Genomic DNA, 19,012 nt, shown 5'->3' with positions numbered 1-19,012 from the left:
AGAAGCTCTGATCTAAGGAATATTTGTAATCCTTTGATTCTTCCCTTTTCTGCACCATGTCTAGCATGTCACCTTATGATCAACAAATTCTAGATATTTCTAATAAAAATATTTATAATACATATTAAGAATCAGATAACTAATGGTTCATTTGCCCCACTACACTATATATTTGATAGCCATTATGAACTTAGATTGTGAAAATCACATAGTCATCAAAGTCATATTATTGCGTCACTGGGAAAGAGTAAAATAGCTACATCAATTATAAATGGAGGAACATTATTTGGTATCAGCATTATTTTAGGAGAAACCTTGTTATTAAAGCCTGCATTTTATATCTTTTAAAACCAGTGAGACAAGATGCTCATTTCTTAATAAGGAGAACAAAAAAACATGGCTTGATAAGACATGTTCTTGTTTTCAAAAGAAAAACATTCTGGCTGATTTGAGAGGGGCTAATAAGCATAAAGATTTGGTTAATATTTCTGTGTAGATACAAAAAAGCAAAGCAACATTCCATCCAAGCACAAGGATACAATCTTTCCTTATGCTTGCATACATTTTTCATGTAAATGTACAAGCCATGTGCTTGCCATATTACCAGTGCACAAGTAATGTACAGTAAATGCAATATTTTCCTTATACATCAGAATTAAAACACAATCTGCCCAACAGTGAAATCACTATCTTTTCACTCATAGTAAAGTGTTGCTGTGTTCACTTCCAAAATCCATAACACAGGAATGATATAGAACACTACAAACTGTACACTAGGTCTACGCTGGCTATGTGCTAATAGAAAGCAGTGACTAATTCATCACTGTGGGAAAATATTGCAGAGGTTAGTATACTGCTGGTCAAACCACAGGTATTAAACAGTTTTCAATAGCAAACCAGCAGGTTACAGGTTGTTGCACTGCAACATCATCACTGGTAAACTGGGTCAACAGCCTTGAAATGTGTCATTGTATTGCCAGACAGGAGAAGAGAAAAAGGCAGCCCCATGCAGTGCAAACATCAAAGTATAGAGAACATGTTCTCAGACAACTAAAGCACATATACTAAGCCAAATCTATCTTATTAGTGGCCTGGCCATGGTAATTTTGTCTGGGCACAGGAGCAATACATTGTCAAATATTTTTAATCACTGTAAAGTGTCTTATTGATTCTTAGTATCATCTCATTTCTTCTGCAGCATTCTAACCTTAAAATTTTAAGATTACATGTGTCATTCCTCAGTAGTTTGTTGGAGTGGGCATATCTGCAAAGAAAAGTGGGGGGGGGGTTGGGGAAGGGGAAACCTTTTCTATACCATCTACAACAGAAATTAAGTGAGTCTCAAACAATGTGCTCACGCTGAGCCACTAACTTACCAAATGAACCTAGAAAGCCCCACTATTTACCTGGAAACCAAATGTGTTTCATAGATTAGAATTCAGCAACCAAAATAGGGAATAAACTGAATCTAGACATTCCACTTTTAACCTTCAGATAAGGACACATTGTTAGGTTCAGAACATGGTTCTGGTCATGTATCAATTCATCCTCACCTCATTAGGCGTAATGGAGTCATTTTTAAGTATGATCAGGTTTTGTGCACTCTGACCACTCTGTCCTGTCAGATGTCTCTCAGCCATCACTGCATGAGGACCTGTTCCCGTTGGGCCACCAGTATTGTAAAACATGAAAGTGTCACTTCCTGATCCTGCAGTCAGACATGCCTTATAGCAGTAGGTCTTAGTGAGAGACCCATTCCCCCGCACTTCAATAAAATGTGGCTGTACTTTTAAACCATGCGGTATCCTAGCATCAATGTTGTTGTTAGCCTGCTTGTACATTTCAGCAGGATACCTTTCTCTTAGCCCACAAAAACTTCCACAACAGGAGTCACCATACACACTGTATCTGTAGCACTTGATGACTGTTAGGACAATGATTGTCAAAAGAAATATGAATGAAACTGAGCTCAGAGCAATAATGAGATACAGTGTTATCTCTGAGTAGTTTCTAGTACTTTTGATATGCCTCCTTGTGTCAGGGATGATTTTGGAAACTCTATCCACAACAGCGATGGTTATGGCTACTGCTGAGGACAGGGATGGCTCTCCATTGTCTCTCACAACAACTGACAGGTTGAAAGTAGTCACACTGTCATCCCCCAGTTTGCGAGTAGTCCTAATCTCCCCGCTGTGTAGCTCCACTCTGAAGAGATCTGGGTCTGAGGCTTGAGCCAGATGGTAGAACAACCATGCATTTTGTCCAGAGTCTGCATCAATGGCTATTACTTTGGTAACCAAATAACCTGCGTGTGCCGAGCGAGGGATCATCTCCAAGGCTGCCGAGGCGTTGGTTGAGGTAGGGTACAGAATCTGAGGGGCATGGTCATTCTGATCCACCACATACACGTGGACAGTGACAGTGCTGCTAAGTGCTGGGGTCCCAGCATCCTGGGCCTGAACAACAACCTGAAACTCCCTTAACTTCTCGTAATCAAAGGAGTTGACCGCATATATGTTACCATTGTCGGATTTAATGGAGACGTAGGATGTGACAGGTAGCCCTTGAATTTCCCCTTTCAGGAGAGAATAGGACACATAGGCATTTTCGTTGGCATCGGGATCGATGGCTTTGACAGTGCACAGCGAAACCCCGAGCGCGTTGTTCTCGGGGATGTAAACAGAATACATGGGCTCTTCGAACCGCGGAGGGTTGTCGTTGACATCAGAGATGTACACTTGTATCACTTTGTGGGAAGAGAGGGGAGGGGTCCCGGCGTCCGTAGCCGTGACCGTGATGTTGTAGGAGGAAGCCCTTTCGCGGTCCAGGTTGCCCTGCGTGACCAGCGTGTAGGAGTTTTTGAAGGAGTTGAGTTTGAAGGGGATGTTGGGAGGGATGCTCAGACTGACCTGCCTGTTCGGCCCGGAGTCCTGGTCGGTTACACTCATTAAAGCCACCACAGTCTCGGGCCGGGCGTTCTCCGGCACCGGGCTGTACAGGGAGGTCAGCACCACTTCGGGGGCATTATCGTTGACGTCCACGATGTTGACCAGCACCTTGCAGTGCCCGGCCATGGACACAGGGCCCCGGTCGGTGGCCTGCACATAAATCTCATAGGAGGAGGCCTCCTCGTAGTCCAGCGTGCCGTTGACCCTCACCTCGCCGGAGACGGGGTCGATGCTGAAGAGCTGCCGCACCTTCTGGGGAGTGTAGCCGCTGAAGGAGTACAGCACCTCCCCGTTGGAGCCCTCGTCCGGGTCCGAGGCGTTCAGCTTCACCACCAGCGTGCCCGGGACCGCGTTCTCCAGCAGGTTCACTGAGTAGGTGGATCGGTCAAAGACGGGCGAGTTGTCGTTTGTGTCCATGACCCGAATGGAGATCTGGGCCGTGCCAGACCTGGCGGGGCTGCCCCCATCCATGGCGGTGAGCACCAGCTGCTGCAAGGCGCTTTGCTCCCGGTCCAGGGGCTGCTGCAGCACCAGCTCCAGAAGTTTGCTGCCGCGCTGGAAGCCTTTGAGGTCCAGGGCGAAGTGCTGGTTGGGGCTGAGCCGGTAGCTCTGCACCGAGTTGGTGCCCACGTCGGGGTCCTGCGCGCTCTCGATGTGGAAGCGGGCGCCGGGCACAGCGGACTCGCTGACCTCCAGCCGGTAGTCCTGCCGCGGGAAGCGGGGCGCGTTGTCGTTGATGTCCAGCACCTCCACCTCCACGTTGTGCACCTCGATGGGCTGCTCGATCACCAGCTCCAAGCTGAGGAAGCAGGAGGGGCTAAGCTCGCACAGCGCCTCCCGGTCCATGCGCTCCTTCACCAGCAGCGCCCCACGGCCCAGATCCAGCTCCAGGTACTGCCGCCCGCTGCCCGAGGTCAGCCGTGCGCCCCTGGCCGACAGCCGCTGCGGATCCACGCCCAGGTCGCTCGCCACGTTCCCCACGAAGGCGCCGCGCTGCAGCTCCTCCTGCACCGAGTAGCGGAGCTGCCCGCCCGCCGGCCTCAGGCACAGCAGGAGCAGGAGAGCCGGGATCCGGAGCGCCGCCGCCCCGCAGCAACGGCGGGGAAAAGACGGCGCCATGGCCGAGGGCGGAGGGAGGGGTGGGGGGAGCCGAGCGCAGCTTTCACCTGACGCGCTCGCAGCCCTGCCGGGCCTCACATCCCTCAGCCGCCGCCGCCGCCTCCCACACCCAGCAGCGGGTTCATGCACCCGGCTAGCAGGCGCCGCCCGCTGCGCCCAGCGCTGCCGCCGCCCCTGCAGCCGCCACAGCTGCCGGCTCCCGAGCCGCCCGCTTCCTCAGACAATCCATGCTCCCCGGCTCGGCTGCTACCCGGCCCTGCGGCGGCGGATCCGGCCTCTCCTCCTCCAGCAGCTCGGGGGACTCGCAGCTCCACTTCCTCCTTCTGTGGCTGCTGCGGGGAGTGTGCGGGGGAGGGGCGCTGAGCTCCAGCTGGCTCCAATTCAGCACCCGGGCAGGGAACAGCGACACCGAGGCAAGCAGCCAAGAGCAGCAGCCAGACGGCACGGGAGGGGGCTGCGCAGCCTGCCGGCTACCCCGTGGAGGGCAAGAGTGCCCCGCCAGCCACAGCGCCTATCCCACACAGGGGCGAGCCCCTTCCCCAGGGAGCTCTTCACCGGCGCCAACCGCAGCACCAATCCCCCCAACACACACCAGGACCGCCCCCGCACCCTCTCCTCAGCCCCTGGGAGTTCAGAGCCAACTACCCCCATAGCCACCCCCCTTCACAGAGATACCTCCCTCCTCCCCAGGAGACAGTCAGGGACCCCTTCAATTCCTAAAAGCCCTGCCTTCCCGCCCACACTCAAATTAGGAGAAAGAGTGAGTGTGACGTCCATGTGTGTGTTTACATACGTTTTATGTCTAGACAAAGAGAAAGATAGCTCTTCTACCCGGGGCTGTCCCCTGCTACTGCAGAGGCTCTTTGGTCTAATGTCTAACACCTATCTCCTATGATATAGGCAGGCCCTCTCAGAGGTCCAGAGAGGGCTCAAGCCACTTCCAGCTTTTAAGGCCCCTTTCAACACACACCTGATCCAGCACCAGACACTAGTGGTGGTTTGTTTATATAATCAGCTGGTCTGAGAGGACACACTCATCACAGTCTAATCTTGTGCCATCAGAACCAATATATTTTTACTAATATTTATGAACATTTAAAAATCTTTAATATGACCAAATCTATGTCAGATAACAAAAAATGATGTCTTTCACCAAATCACATTTCTCATTTGCTCAAATTTGCAGCTCTAAGCTGAGAAAGTGTCCCCCATTTTGGTTTGATAGGAATGTGCATAAAAACAAGCTGTGAAACTTATTAAATGCCAAAAATTAACAAGTGTCTAAATTTGAGGCCCCCTTTGAGCTTGAGGCCCAGGCCAAATGGCCCTCCTGCCCCTCTCCCCGTCCCAGACTGGCCATGGATATAGGGGATGTGGAAGAAGCCTTCCCATATTTACCAACATTAATTCCTGCCTGCATTTTTTCTATCCACAAGGCCACCACCAGGGCAAGCTGTGGGGCCCCAAACAAAAGCAAGGCAGCAGCTTGCCACAGGAAAGGGATACAGAGTGGTTCTTTGGCCTCTTTCCCTCTCCTCATTCTAGGTGCTAGAGGGGAAAACAGGGAATGAACTGCCTTCCTGTCCAGTCTCACTGCTGAGTTGCCTAGACTTCTGGTCCTACTGCTGCTGCTGCAGAGCTAGACTGCATCAGCTCATGAGTGTTAAATCAGCACACTCTGAAAAGCATGCACTCCCCTCCCCCAGTGTGTTTTTGCTTACAGCTGGTTCTACCAGTGTACTTCTACAGTTATGTTGCTTTCCTTCTTGAAGACCTTCTTCTCTGCCCCCCCTTTAATTCATTCTTGCTGCATTACCCTCCCCACTCTTTTGGGGAGTATTTCCTCTCACTGCTACCTCTCCTTCCTTGATCCTCTCAACCACTGCTGTAACAGCCCTACCCTGCCACTATCCACTGGTTGAATTTTGCAAGTCACAACCATGAACTATGAGATTATTTAACATGGGCTTCAGTTTATTTTACATAATAATATACAGGCAAACAGTGAGGCAAGTGCAACTAGAACTGTAGGGAGAGGTTCAGGAGAAGAAATAGTAGTTGCATTTGTTTTCCAATGCTCCTTTTAGACTCATATTCAAGTACCAGCAAGGCCCAAGTTCACACAGAATATCAGGGTTGGAAGGGACCTCAGGAGGTCATCTAGTCCAACCCCCTACTCAAAGCAGGACCAATCCCCAATTTTTGCCCCAGATCCCTAAATGGCCCCTTCAGAGATTGAACTCACAATGCTGGGTTTAGCAGGCCAAAGCTCAAACCACTGAGCTATCCCTCCCCCCACACAGTTTATCAGAACTGTCAAAATTACAGCCAATGGTGTCTTGATCAATGTGTACAGGACACACAAAAACATTGCTAACGGAGAAGCATCAAAGCATCTAAGTTAGGTTCCTACTTCCAAATATAGGGACTTAAATAAGTGGCCTCATTTTCAAACATGCTGAGCAACCAATTGATTCCACAGACTTCAGCAGTCACTGCTGGGAGGCACCCAAACCAACTTATTTTTGAAAGTCAGACAAATTTAGACCTATTCAGACCAGGAAGGCCAGTGGGAGTTTCTGGGTGTTCTACATGTTTGAAAATCTGGCCCCTTCAGATATGTGCCCAAATGGGAGCAAAGTTCTTTTGAAAATCTGGCTCCAGGTATATATATATTTTGGGGCAGAGGGTTACCTAAGTATGGATCTTGCAACCTACCCATCCACAGAGATAAAAAAAGACAACATGCTGCCCTGGAAAAAAGGGATGAGGAATCTCCCCCAAGGGTGGAGGAGGAGAACCACAGCCAAGGCTGGGAGGATTGTGGCCACCACTCACAAGAGGAAATGAAGGGTGGTGGTAGTGGACAATTCCCTTCCAAGGGGGACAGAGGCATCCATCTGAAGGCCTGACCTTGCATCCTGGGATGGGTGTGCTGCCTGCCAGGGGCCCATAGCCAAGTCACCACAGAAAGATTGCCAAGGATCATCCAGCCCTCTGACTACTACACCATGCTGCTCATCCAGGTGGGCACTAATGTTCCTGGAGGTATGACCTGAGCATAGCAGAAGTGACTACAGGACTCTGGGGGTGAGGGTGAAGGATCCTTCTGGTCGAGGGTAGGGATCCAGGCAGAGACAGACACATCCTGGAAGTAAATACATGACTGCATGGATGGCGTCATCAGAAGGGCTCCAGCTTCCTTGACTATCAGATCTTGTAACAAGAAGGACTGTTGAGCAGCGATGGGGTCCACCTGTCAAGTAACGGTAAGAGTATCTTTGGATACAGACTGGAAAATCTAGAGAGGCAGGCTTTAAACTAGGTTTGATGGGGGCAGGAGACAAAAACCCACAGGTAAATCCAAAAAATGGAGACCTGGGTGAAGGGTCAGAATCTGGGGGGAACATGGGAAATTGCAGCATGGACAAAAGAGAGACAAGAGGGTATATAGAGGAGAAATCTAATAAACATCTTAGATGTCTGTATATGAATGCAAGAAGTATGGGGAATAAACAGGAAGAGCTAGAAATACTAGTGAATAATCACAAATATTACATAACTGGCACTATAGAAACTTGTTGGAATAATTCATATGACTGGAATATTGGTATAGAAGGGTACACCTTGTTCAGGAAGTACAGGCAGGGAAAAAGGGAGGAGGTGTTGCCTTGTATATCAAAGATGTATACACTTGCACTGAGGTTGAGACTCGTGGGAAGCAGACCTGTTGAAAGTCTCCGGGTAAAGATAAAAGGGGTAAAATACAAGGGTGATGTCATGGCAGAGTCCACTAAAGACCACGTAACCAGGAAGAAGACGTGGATGAGACTTTTTTAAACAACTAACAAACTAAACCAAAATACAGGACTTGGTGCTGATGGGGGACTTCAAATATCCAGACATTTGTTGGGAAAATAATTCAGTAGGGCACAGATTATCCAACAAGTTATTGGAGACAGAAGGTGGAGAAAGTGACTAGAGGAGAGACTATTCTGGATTTGATTCTGACAAACTGGGAGGAACTAGTTGAGAATTTGAAAGTAGAAGGCAGCGTGGGTGAAATGATAGAGTTCATGATTCTAAGGAATAGTAGGAGGGAAAACAACAGAACAAAGACAATGGATTTCAAGAAGGCAGACTTTAGCAAACTCAGAGAATTGGTAGGTAAGATCCCGTGGGAAGCAAGTTTAAGGGAAAAATTAGTTCCAAAGAGTTGGCATTTTTTAAAGAGATTCAGGGTACAAGAGCAAACTATACCAGTGCATTGGAAAGATAGGACGTATGGTAAGATTTTTTCCCTTGGCTTAATCAGGAGATCTTCAGTGACCTGAAACTAAAAAAGAGTCATACAAGAAGTGGAAAGTAGGTCAAATTACAAAGGATGAATATATATATATATATATATAAACACAAGCATGTAGGGACAAAATTAGGAAGGACAAGGCACAAAGCAAGATTAAACTAGCTAGTAACAAGAAAGCATTTTACAAATATATGGAGAGCTAGAGGATGACCAGGGACAGGATAGGCCCATTACTAAATGAGGCGGGAAAGACAATAACAGAAAATGCAGTAATAGCTGAAGTTAAACATCCGTAGCCTCTGTATGCCAGAAGCTGGGAATGGGTGACAGGGGTTGGATCATTTGTTGATTACCTGTTCTATTCATTCCCTTTGAAACACTTAGCATTGGCCAGTGTCAGAAGACAGGATATTGAGCTAGATGGATTGTTGGTCTGACCAATTCTGGCCATTCTTATGTTCTTGTCTTTTTTGTTTCAGTTTTCACCACAAAAGTTAGCAAGGATCAGACGACTAACATAGAGAACAAAAGTGTAAATGGGGCAGGATCTGAGGGTAAAACAGAAAAAGAACAAGTTAAGAATTACTTAGACAAGTTACATGTCTTCAGATTGTCAGGGCCTGATGAAACACATCCTATAATGCTTAAGGAACTGACTGAAGAGATCTCTGAACCATTAGCAATTATCTTTGAGAATGCATTGGAGGACGGGAGATATACCTGAGGACTAGAAAAGGGCAAATATAGTACCTATCTATAAAAAGGGGAATAAGGACAACCCAGGGAATTATAGACCAGTCATCTTAACTTTGGTACCTGGAAAGATAATGGAGCAAATAATCAAATGATCAATTTGTAACCACCTAGAAGATAATAAGGTAATAAGCAACAGTCAACATGGATTTGTCAAGAACAAATCATGTCAAACCAAGCTAATATGCTTCTTTGACAGAGTAACAAGCCTTGTGGATGGGGAGAAGCAGAAGGTGTCATATATCTCAACTTTATTAAGGCTTTTGATACTGTCTCACATGATCTCATAAACAAACCAGAGAAATACAACCTAGATGAATCTACTAGAAGGTGAATGCACAACTGTCTGGAAAACCATTCTCAGAGAGTAGTTATCAATGGTTCACAATTGAGCTGGACAGACATATTGAATGGGGTCCTGCAGGGATCTGTCCTGGGTCTGGTTCTATTGAATATCTTCAAAAATGATTTGGATAATGGCACAGACAGTATACTTATAAAGTTTGCAGATGATAGCAAGCTAGGAGGGGTTGCAAGTGCTTTGGAGGACAGGATTAGAATTCAAGATGATCTTGACAAACTGGAGAAATGGTCTGAATTAAACAGAAGTAAATTCAATAGGGAAAAATGTAGTGTACTACACTTAAGAAGGAATAATCAATTGCACATATGGAAAACGGGAAATGACTGCCTCGGAAGCAGTACTGCAGAAAAAGACATGGGGCTATAGTGGATCACAAACTAAATATGGGTCAACAATGTAATCCTGTTGTAAAAAAAAGAGTGAACATCATTCTGGGATGTATAAGCAGAAGTGTTGTAAGCAGGACACAAGAAGTAATTATTCCACTCTACTCAGCACTGATAAGGCCTCAGCTGGAGTACTGTGTCCAGTTCTAAGCACCACACTTCAGGAAAGATATGGACAAATTGAAGAAAGTCCAGAGGAGAGCAACAAAAATGACAAAAGATCTAGAAAACATGACCTACAAGGATTTCAAGAATGCAGACTTTAGCAAACTCAGAGAATTGGTAGGTAAGATCCCGTGGGAAGCAAGTCTAAGGGAAAAATTAGTTCCAAAGAGTTGGCATTTTTTAAAGAGATTCAGGGTACAAAAGCAAACTACACCAATGCATTGGAAAGATAGGATGCTTAAAAAACTGGAGAAGAAAAGACTGAGGGGGGACATGATAACTGTCGTCAAGTACATAAAAGGTTGCTATGAAGAGAAGGGTGACAAATAGTTCTCTTTAGCCACTGAGGACAGGACAAGAAGTAATGGGCTTAAATTACTGTCAGGCATAGGTACTGGAACTCGGGGCGCTGGGGGTGCTGCAGCACCCCCTCGCTTGAGGCAGTTTCCATCATATACAGGGTTTACAATTTGGCTCAATGGCTCTCAGCACCCCCACTATACAAATTGTTTCAGCACCCCTGCTGTCAGGGAGATTTAGGTCAGACATTAGGAAAAACTTCCTAACTGTAAGGGTAGCTAAGTACTGGAACAAATTAACTAGGTGGGTTGTGGAATCTCCATCACTGGAGGTTTTTAAGAACACGTTAGAAAAGCACCTGTCAAGGATGGTCTAGATAATACTTAGTCCTGACTCTGTGCAAGGAACTGGACTAAATGACTTATCGAGGTACCTTCCAGTCCTACATTTCTATGATTTCATTTGAAAAATTTGATCACAGTATTTTGAGCTCCTCCAATAAAAGGCATGTTAGAAGTGAAAATTAATATTAACCATTTAAAATTTTTGAAATTGGAAGTTATTTTAACAATAACATATGAGGCATTAACAAGACCACATATAGAACATTACTAGATGTGTTACTATGATCATGATGTTATTCAATGGATTTAGGACCAAAGACACCAAAAATTTGGCAGGATATGACAGATTTTGAAATTAAATGTGAGTCTCTGAGTGACACATAAATAAAATACTGTGTGCCATTTTTGCATGCATTTAATAATTTTTCCTTCCCATTGATCAATGCAAGTTTGGGTGCTAAGCTCTTTTGAAAATATGTCCCCTAATTTTCAGAAATTCTGATTACCCATAATTCCCAATGACACCCAAATTCCGACCATTAGATTTAAGACTCACAATACACATAAATACTGTTATTCCCATTTTACAGATTAATCCCACACTGCAGCACTATCTACAGTAATGTGTACATAAATATAGCATAGTACCTCCTTTCTTAAAATATTAGATTTACACAATTGTGTACTGACTACACTTCTGCTTTTAACTGAGATGGTGAAACTGAGTATGTTCTGATTAAATGTTCCCTGGGTAGATTTAAATCAAAATAAAATTTTTTGATGGTCATGATAACTTTAGTTATCTCTATGAGATGATACACTTAGTAACGCAAAGAGAGTCCTGCAGTCCTTATTCAGGAGAAACTCCTATTGAGGAAGGACTTCAGGACTTGATCTCTAGTAACATTGATTTTTCCAGTAAAAGGCAGAGGTTGAGAAGCAGCACTTCAGAATCCATTGAGTTGAGAATCCACTTCAGAATCCATTTTTAAAAGTAGACCCCCATTAAGAACCAGATTCTGATACCCTTACTCACAAAGAACATCACCTTATACTATTAGTGGTTCCACTGACTTCAACTCAATGTATTATTCAACATGAGCAGAATATCGGAATCTGACCCTCCAATGGCAAAACCATCCAATGATAACATATTGGGCCCAAATCTTCAGCTGCTGTATATGCCCAACTCTTATTGAAGTTAATGGATATTACATGCATGCACCACCTACAAACACAGGCTCATTTAGGCCTTGTCTACACACACAGTATGTAGCATTCCTTTAATGATACTGGCATTGTTAAAACAGTGCAACTCCTCTAAAGTGGATACAATTATACCAGTATAAAAGTGCTTATATTGGTATAGCAAATTCCTGTACAGGAAGGAAAGAAACTAAACCAGTATAAGACACCAGTATATGGGTAAAATGGCACCCAAACTAGGAGATTCACTGGTATAACAATTTTGGTTAAAAAAAAATTACACTCCTAATTTAAATAATTATACCAGTATAAAATCTGTGTATAGACCAGGCCTTTGTGTCAGGAGAATATGTCATGAGCCTAAATAATATTCCTCTGTCATTTTTTACCCAAGAGAGGGATATAACTTTACATATCTGACTCAATCTTATACAATATTTTTATTAATGACTTTGGCACAAAAAGTAGAAGTGTCTTAATGAAATGTGACAGGTTTCAGAGTAGCAGCCATCTTAGTCTGTATCCGCAAAAACAAAAGGAGTACTTGTGGCACCTTAGAGACTAACAAATTTATTTGAGCATAAGCTTTCGTGAAGTGAGCTTAGTCTCTAAGGTGCCACAAGCACTCCTTTTCTTTTAATGAAATGTGCTAAGGATACAAAGTTGGGAGGCATTGCTGACACAGAGGACCGGAATATTGTACAGAAATATCTGGATGACCTTGAAGACTGGAATAACAGAAATGGGATGAAATTCAATAGTGCAAGGATGTAAGGATGTGCACTTAGGATCTAATAAAAATAATTTCTGATACAAGCTGGCGGCTTATCAGCTCAAAGCAACAGAGGAGGAGAGAGACATGGTCGATCACAGGATGACTATGAGTAAGGCTATGAGTCGGTCATGGACGTCAAGGATTCTGTGATTTTACATTACCACCATGACTTCAGCCCTGGGTGTCAGGGCTCTGTCTGTCAGCCCCAGGTGGTGGGGCTCGTGCTGTCAGCCCCACACTGTGGGGCTTGGGCTTCCCTTATTTATTGTTTATTGCCCACATCCTGTCTGTGACTTTTACTAAAAATACCCATGACAAAATTTTAGTTTTAACTATGAGCTACCAATGTCATGTGGCTGCAAAAAAGGCAAATGCAATCCTGGGAGGCATTTCCAGTAGAGATAGAGAAGTATTAATGCCATTGTACAAGGCAGTAATAAGACTTCTTAGTTGATGAATGCTGGGCTGTAGTTTTGATCTCCCATTCCTCTGAAGCATCAGAGATAGCCATGGCTAGAGATGGGATATTGGAAGGATTGGGCCAGTGCTGTGAGGCACAGGAGCCGGCTTCCTCCTGGCCCCGGGAGTGCTCAACCCCTGCTCCGCTTCAGGCCCATCCCCATCCAATCCCTTCCCCCAAGTTCCCATCCCCGTCCTGCCTTTTGTTGCCCTCACTCCGCCTTAGGCCCTACCTCCACTCTACCCCTTCCTTCCAAGCCCCCACCCCTGCCCTGCCTATTCCCGCCCAGTTCCATCCCCTCCCCCAAGCATGCCCTGTCCCTGCTCCTCCCCGTCCCTCCCAGCACCTCCTGCATGCCCCAGAACAGCTGATCTGCAGTGGGCAGGAGGTGCTGGGAGGGAGGGAGAAAAGTTGACTGGCAGGGCCACCGGTGGGCACGAGGCACTGAGAGGGAAGGGGAGGCGCTGGCTGCCAGTGGGTGCTACTCTATAAATCTTGCATTTTGTTGTCGACAACTTGATTTGCCTTATTCAGAATTAAATCAAGTCAATCCACACACAGGATTAGAACATGAAAAGGGCAGTCAGCAATCATGGGCAAGATTATGCCTTATGCAGGAAAAACCTTTGTAGGGGCCAGGAAACTTCCTGAGTTTGAACCTGCAAAGTTGCCTACAGATAGTTTGTCCTACTGTAGGAGCACGATCCTCTAACCCCACAGATGTTCTGAGATCCATGGGAAAATCACAAGAGGGCCAATGCTTTTGGACAGAGGCCCACACTACTTCCCCAATCCCCTTCTTACCTGCAGCAGGCTCCCTCAGGATCCCTGTATCCACTGGTTTCCTGCCTGCCCCCATCCCTCTCTCCCTTAGGGAATATGTTTGTGAAGGGGAGTGGTGTTATAGTGTGGAGAAGAAACTCTCAGAAATCAGTATTATTTTACAGAGGGAAAAAACACTTGTGGATTGCATGGCTATTTAAGGGGGGATGTTTGAAGGGGAAAAACATCACAGATTGTGACCCTCTCTCTGGTAAGCCTCCACCCTCTCTGCCCACCCACGCTCCCCTCTGCTGAGCCCAAAATATTCACTGGAGTCAGAATGGGGATAGCGTGGTTCTGAAAATAAAAGAACTGGGATTTTTCCAGCGCATATTCTGCATTTTCCTCACACTCCATGGGATTTTCCTGAGAGCATGATCTGCTCTTGCAGCTGTGATTTTCCCCTTCCCTAAATGTATTCTTAGATTCCTCCTGAGCTGGTGTGAATTTCTTGTTTCTGGTACTGCCGTAGACATTTATTTCCATGTTTCAATCATCTTTTGTGCCTGACTTGCTTGTAGACAGGTCCTCTCATTTGTAACTCATGTCTTCTTTCTTTGAAATATTGTGCCAAATTGCTCATTGGTATGAATCTGTTCTTTCATATATATATATATATCAGTGTATCTGCTCTTCTCTTTGGTCTGAATCTAATCGGTTCAGAATTTCCTTTTGTATCTCTGAGACAGCTCAAACCAGACTATTTTAAACACTGCTGTTACTCCTGGATGTGGGGCTTCTAGCCAACCAGACAAAATGTAGTCTAAATATTGCCTGTATTTAGGTCACAAACTATTTCTTTTTGCCCAGTAGTGCATTTTCTGTTGTTTTAGAAAATGGTATGCAAAGAGAGACAGCAAGAGTGAGAGATGTGTTGTAAAGGTGGATTCAGACAGACATAATACACCTCTACCCCGATATAACGCAACCCGAGATAACACGAATTCGGATATAACGCGGTAAAGCAGCGCTCTGGGGGGGGCGGGGCTGCATGCTCTGGCGGATCAGCGCGTCAGCGTGTCTGGCTCTGACACGCTGCTCTGAGCAGCGTGTTAAGGGTGCCGGGCCGGGGCCGAGGGGTTGGACAAGGGGCAGAGGGTCTCGGGGGGCAGTCAGGGGACAGGGAGCGGGGGGGTTGGATGGTTCATAGGTTCTGGGGGCAGGGCGTCAGGGGACGGGGAATGGGGGCATTGGATAGGGCATGGGAGACTTAGCTTTCCTCCTCCTCCTCTGTATAATCAGATTAACACCGCATGGGTTCTGCTCCACGAGCCGCTATCACTGATTCAGAGACAGGGGACTGCAGCACTGCAAGCCGGCGGCACTTCCCCGACTTCCCCAGCTCGCTCTCTGGCTCAGACACTAACACCCGGGCTTTCAAGGCGGGGGAAGGAGGCTGCATTGACTGCGGCTAGCAAGCCTCCCTCACCCCCTCCCCATTACAGCTGCCGCTTCTCTGCTGCTGCCTGACACTCACCGCGGCTCCACGAACCACATCCATCCCCAGCAGCAGTGGCGGTGGCGAAGCCAGCGGGCTGGCGATCCTGCCACCGCGCTGCCCTGCGCCACGCCCAGTCACAGCAACTGCTGCAAGCCAGCAGCCCCACGGCGAGCAGCGCAGCCCGGCCACGAGAACAGCCCCAGCAGCCCCATGACACCCAGAGCTCCCCACCAGCCCGGCCCGGGGCACCGCACACCCGCTGTCACCCCCAAGAGGTTCCCACAGAAAATGCTTTTGCTCGAGGCCAAAAGCAAGCTCGATATAACATGGTTTCACCTATAACGCGGCAAGATTTTTTGGCTCCCGAGGACCGCGTTATATTGGGGTAGAGATGTATGTATAATAGAAGTACATAGGGAAAATATTTCTTTCTCAGTCTCTGAGGCACACTCAAATATTTCTCACTTTTTCCCCAATATTTAGAATCATAAAGTCATAGAATCATAGGACTGGAAGGGACCTCGAGAGGTCATCTATAGTCCAGTCCCCTGCACTCGTGGCAGGACTAAGTATTATCTAGACCAATTTAGCACTAAAGACCTCTGACTACAGAGATCTCTTGTCTACACTAAAGGAAAAGTAGATATAAGCTACGCAATTTGAATTATGTGAATAGCATAACTCAAATCGACATAGCTTAGATCTACTTACCGCGGGGTCCACGCTATGCGACGTCGACGGGGACGCTCTCTCGTCGACTCTCCTTACTCTTCTCAATCAGGTGGAGTACAGGAGTAGATGGGAGAGCGATCAGCGTCGATTTAGAAGGTCTTCACTAGACCCGCTAAGTCGACCGCCGATGCATCAATCGCCACAGCGTCAATCCTCCTGTAAGTGTAGACAAGGTTGTCTTCTGTTGTACTTTTATGATGACTGCAAAGTCCTTCCAGTAATTTTGTGACTGTAATTTCACATGCTACAACATTGTAAATGAGAGGACATTAAAGACTTAGATTGCCAAAATAACTTTCACCTTTGTAAATTCACCACAAAGCCTTTCAGTGCCTTTGTTACTGCCAAATGTTTTGCTGATGGCTTTAGTTAGTGCATTCTCCCTAGCCACCATTATGTCTCTCTACGGAGCTCTGATCTTTGTCATGCTCTTTTGTGGACTGTAATTTCTTAGCCCAAACCATCATAAGTGAATTTCAACAAAGTGAACTGAATGTAAGACATACTGGTTCATAAACAGATTCATTTCAGATAATTGTTACCTTGTTATTTTTTTCCTGCATCTTAATATTTCCCCACCCCAGTGTTCATCACTCCTACAGTTATGCTACTCTTTGGGGTGTGATCTTCAACATTTTAAATGAATATTGAGGAAAAGAATAAATTCAGAAGCTGAGCTATGTGACAGGCTATCCTCCTTTAAGGTGACCAGGTTGCAGTAACCTCTATTTCTTTCCTTCCCCCACCCCCTTTATCAGAGTATTAGCCAATGTATTTTTAATTTATTCTACTATTCTGTTCTATTAAGGTTCTTATACCACCCTCAGGACCACAACACTCTCTTCTAGCTTCCTCCTTTTATAGGTGATATGGCAGAGAGAAAAATGGAATGTATTCTACATGGGAAAGAATACCCCTGTAAGAGCAGAGCATGATGGGAACACTCCCCAGGGTATAAAACAAGAGGGTTACCAGAAGGCACCTACTCCAATAAAGATACTGATAAGATCTGTAAATGAAGTGTCCTAATGTTCAGTTAGGGAAACCGAGCTCTGAGGATGTATGCTTTGTGCATGATTTTTTTTCTCTCTGACAGTATTTGTTTGTTAGCATTAAGAAACTGGGATTGTTTATTTCCAGAGCGATGCCAGACATTTCATACTCAGAGCACTGTGATCCTGATGATCCCACATCACAGAAAATGTCTAGCTAGCTTCCCTACCCTTCTACTAATGCCTTTTATTCTTAGTCAGGTTGTTAATTTTTCATATATGTAAATAAATATTTAATTCTATGTTTTATTGTTTTTATTTCATTTATTATTTGACTTTTCTTCTTATTCTGTCTTTAAAATTCTGTAATTATAAGCAGCTGTTTTTTCCCCATACCCTTCCATGAATCTCTTTCATCTATATAAATGAGGTATTTTATATTAATTACTATCATGTCCCTATACACAAACTTTACATTGTCTGTATTTCTATCTTTGTTGGGAGGGCCCTTTGCATCTGAGGGCTCCTGAGTTTCTCTTCTCCATTTTTCATTTATTTCCTTTAAAGTCCAGTTTTACTGTAAGTTTACTACCTTATCAGTGGTCAAGATCTGGCTCAAACCACACCCTTGTCTCCCTGACCTAGCCCTATTCCTGAAGACAAGACATATTTTGACATCAGGTAGAGTCAAGGTTTGTTTTATTTATCCAATTAAATTGGTTCTTCTGCTGGCCTTGAGCAGTCACTGGCCTGTCCTATGAGTCAGTGGGCCTTTATTGATGACTGTTGGACTTTCTGATTAGATGGCTTCTTGACAGTTGGCTTCTCTTAAATACTTGATAGTATCTCCTTGAGAGCTTGCTCACTGAGCATCACTTCTAGCTGCACGTTCTTCTGTCTGTGTGAGTTCTATCTTCCCCCCTTTCCTCTCCCCCTGCATATCTGTTTTTTCATGCCCCATATTTCTTCCCTCCATCAGCACTCACAGCTCCACTCCTGCTTTCCATCTTTTACTTGCTTTATCCCCTTCACTTTAATCTGGTCTCTCTCCCTTTCTCCATCAGGTTTCCTCCCACTGCCTATTCTTCTTTCCTTTGCTCTCTGACTTCCTCCTTCTCTCCTCCCCTTCTACCACTCTCTGTGTTTCTCTGCCCCTTTTTCCTTGCCTAACTCTCTCCACCCCTCTTTCTTCCCCTCCACAATTCTCCCATCTTTATCCTTCCATCTGCTATCTCTAATCCATCCACCTATCCTTCTACTGCCTTTCTTCTTCCCTTGGTCCTCAAAGAAGGTTTCTTCCTCTTTGATTAATCCCTGGTGACCTCTTTCTTCTCCCTTTGTTTCCTACATTTCTTTTTCTTCCCATCATATGTCTTCTTATAATCTTAGGATTTCTACAAGTTGTTCCTCTGTATGAAAGGGACGTTTTATTCTGTCCCAGGGAAATGCTGGGGTTAAGTGCATCTGATCTATGCTTTGCTCTCCATTCGATCCAGGTATCTCAGGCAAAGTAGGAAGCTGAGCACTAAGCACAGGGACTGAACCAACTGAAACTGTGTTTTGGGAATACTATGAACAGTGCTCCCCCACCATGGGTGCACACCCAACATTCCACTCCCACTCCCACAAAAACTAGAGAGACATCCTGGAGATCAGAGAATAAAAATACATCACTCAATCAAAAATACAGGCCAGTAGTGATATCAGGAGAAGTCATATTCCTTCCAGCTGAGAAGAACTAGATAGGATTTTCTTCAAGCCCATCAGAGCCTCTCGTTAATCAACCAAAGGGCTTAGAGTTGCACTGTAAGGCTCCCCATCATTCACAGTGTCTGTGTATATTCACATCATGGTATTCTTAAACATATGTAGTTATTTAACAGCCTCCCCACTGCCCAC

At 45.5% G+C, this 19,012-nt stretch overlaps 2 protein-coding genes across 18 annotated transcripts in view; both read right to left on the bottom strand.

Moving 5' to 3' along the window:
• Nucleotides 1-19,012, bottom strand: part of LOC102934918 (protocadherin alpha-C2) — a 333,845-nt gene that overhangs the window by 94,915 nt on the left and 219,918 nt on the right. Inside the window, exon 1 of one of the 17 annotated variants that reach the window (XM_037907832.2) lies at nt 1,554-4,648. The exons of 15 other annotated variants lie outside the window; for them this stretch is intronic. In XM_037907832.2, the coding sequence (XP_037763760.1) occupies nt 1,554-4,067 (2,514 nt within the window). In that variant the 5' untranslated portion in view covers nt 4,068-4,648. Of the gene's footprint in view, nt 1-1,553; nt 4,649-19,012 lie in introns of those variants that run through there. One more of the 17 variants, XM_037907825.2, reaches the window with a different exon arrangement.
• The window catches only part of LOC119566981 (protocadherin alpha-5-like), a 152,728-nt gene that overhangs the window by 16,736 nt on the left and 116,980 nt on the right, over nt 1-19,012 (bottom strand).

Source organism: Chelonia mydas, chromosome 8 (genome assembly GCF_015237465.2).
Source record: "Chelonia mydas isolate rCheMyd1 chromosome 8, rCheMyd1.pri.v2, whole genome shotgun sequence".
Taxonomy (NCBI): domain Eukaryota; kingdom Metazoa; phylum Chordata; order Testudines; family Cheloniidae; genus Chelonia; species Chelonia mydas.
The sequence above is the reverse complement of the archived record's forward strand: the minus strand, read 5'-3'. Positions and strand labels throughout refer to the sequence as shown.